General features: G+C 65.1%; 1 protein-coding gene across 1 annotated transcript; it reads left to right on the forward strand.

Annotated features, from left to right (window-relative positions):
- Positions 1 to 9: 9 nt before the first annotated feature.
- On the forward strand, positions 10 to 568 carry EMIHUDRAFT_251007 (hypothetical protein; the record flags this gene model as incomplete). Its single annotated transcript, XM_005793174.1, has 2 exons — positions 10 to 348; positions 551 to 568. Coding segments are annotated over 2 exons (357 nt in total), but the record flags the coding sequence as incomplete, so codon positions are not given.
- Between the last annotated feature and the right edge of the window lie 1,271 nt (positions 569 to 1,839).

Below are 1,839 nucleotides of genomic sequence, written 5' to 3' on the forward strand. Positions count from 1 at the left end.
GGTGGACAGGCCGACGCGGCCGTCGAGAAGCTCGCGCCGCGCGCCTCGCGGCGGCGGTGGACGGTGGGCTACCTCGAGGAGCTGCGCCGGCAGGGAGACTTCGCGTCGGCATGCGAGGTGGTCAAGCATTGCGGCGACACGTCGCTGCAGCAGGCGGCCGCCCGTTCGACCACGGTCCTGCTCGGCGGCCGGCAGCGGGGGAGGCCGCTCTGCGGCGTGTGCGAGCTGCCCGTGCGGGGGAGCTACGTCTGGTGCCAGGGCTGCGGCCACGGAGGGCATTTGGCCCACATGCGCAGCTGGTTCGAGACGGAGGTGGAGTGCCCGACGGGGTGCGGCCACCGATGCCAAGTCCGCCTCCTCGCCCCGTCGTCACCGCAAGCGCAGGCGGCGGTCTGCGCGCCGTGCGGGGGTGGGGGCGGGTTGGGGTGACATGTTGACGTTGAGTCTTCCCGCGTGTGACTCTCAGCACTGTCGGGCTCCGGCTCGGGTCGCGGGACCCCGGGGAGGCCCCCCAGCTAGCGTACATTCTGAGAGACCCTGAGCGATTCAGGTGGTGGTGCTGCCGTAAGCGTCAATGGGCCAATCCTAAACGGTGACCCTTACGGTGCAAAAAGCCGTATTATCAAAGGCCGTGGCCCGTGGACAACTGGACAAGGAAATCAAGGTCATCTATTTTGAACTACAAACTTAGTTCTTTCTCGAAGGACGTACGGGGTGTGGAGGGTGAGTTGACCAGGGCGGGCCGACTGCCAGGGGGTTGTGCGCCGGGCCCTCCTGCTCGGCTCCAGCCAGTAGACAAGTATTGTCATCAACAGAGTAGAAGGATCTGACCTCAGGGCCGATGTGACCAAGCGCTGGTAGCGTGGTTTGACCTCACACCCATGGTCTCACAGTGTGCCGGCAGTCGCCGAGCAGTGTCGCTCACACAAGCCGCAGCACAAGTGACTGAGGGCCAGTGAGGGCGAGCCCATCGCTGTCACAGCTGTGGCAGCCGCACAGTAGGCTGTGTCAACTGTGCAGAGTGTGTGAGCAGCAGAGGAGCTGCTCTCCAGGCTTCTGTCGCAAAGAGCTGCATGCCACCGAAAGCGCTGTCGAGGTTCGCCGAGCGCGGCGCAGGTTGAAGGACACCGTCACCGACGAGCGCGTTGGACTTTTCACTCCGGACAAAGACGCGGTCGTGTAGCCGTCTTGGCGGCGAGGCGCGGGACCGTCTGTGGCGAGGTGGGTCGCGTCCTTCAATTTGCGTCAACCCAGCATCCACGGTACTCCACACCCTTTACAATTCGACATGTCTCATGTGCAGGAGCGAGGACGGAGGAGGCCGCGTTTGAATGCGCTACTTTGGCCGCGGCCGGCGGCGGCGCAGGGCCGCGCCTCTTTTCAGTGAGAGTAGAGTACCGCGGCTGACGTGTGTCTGAAGAGCAGTAGACATAGCAACTTCTAGACGTGTACTACACACACAAAGAACATAGCCCACTCACACGTGGCATGAAGCCACTTCAGACGACTCCACCCCTGGTCTGGCCGGCCTCCCTCTGGCTGCGTGATCTCACGCGCTTGCTCCTCGGGTATCGCCTCTCGCCTCCGCGCTCTGCCCCTCTGCACGAGCCACCCTCCTCCACCCGCCCCTCCCGATCCCCCATTTCCCCAAACGCACCCCCCTCGTCCCCGCCCTCCACCCCCACCGCCTCCTCCTCGACCGGATCCCTCCCCCTCTTCCTCCTCCGCTCCCCACTACCGCCCCCCCTCTCCTCGGCCACGCCCCCCCTTTCTCCGCCCCCCTCTACCCCGTTCTGTGCCCTCGGCCCGGGGGCCTTCTTCCTGGTATCCGGGGTAAAA

The sequence above is a fragment of the Emiliania huxleyi genome (assembly GCF_000372725.1).
Source record: "Emiliania huxleyi CCMP1516 unplaced genomic scaffold EMIHUscaffold_1023, whole genome shotgun sequence".
Taxonomy (NCBI): domain Eukaryota; phylum Haptophyta; order Isochrysidales; family Noelaerhabdaceae; genus Emiliania; species Emiliania huxleyi.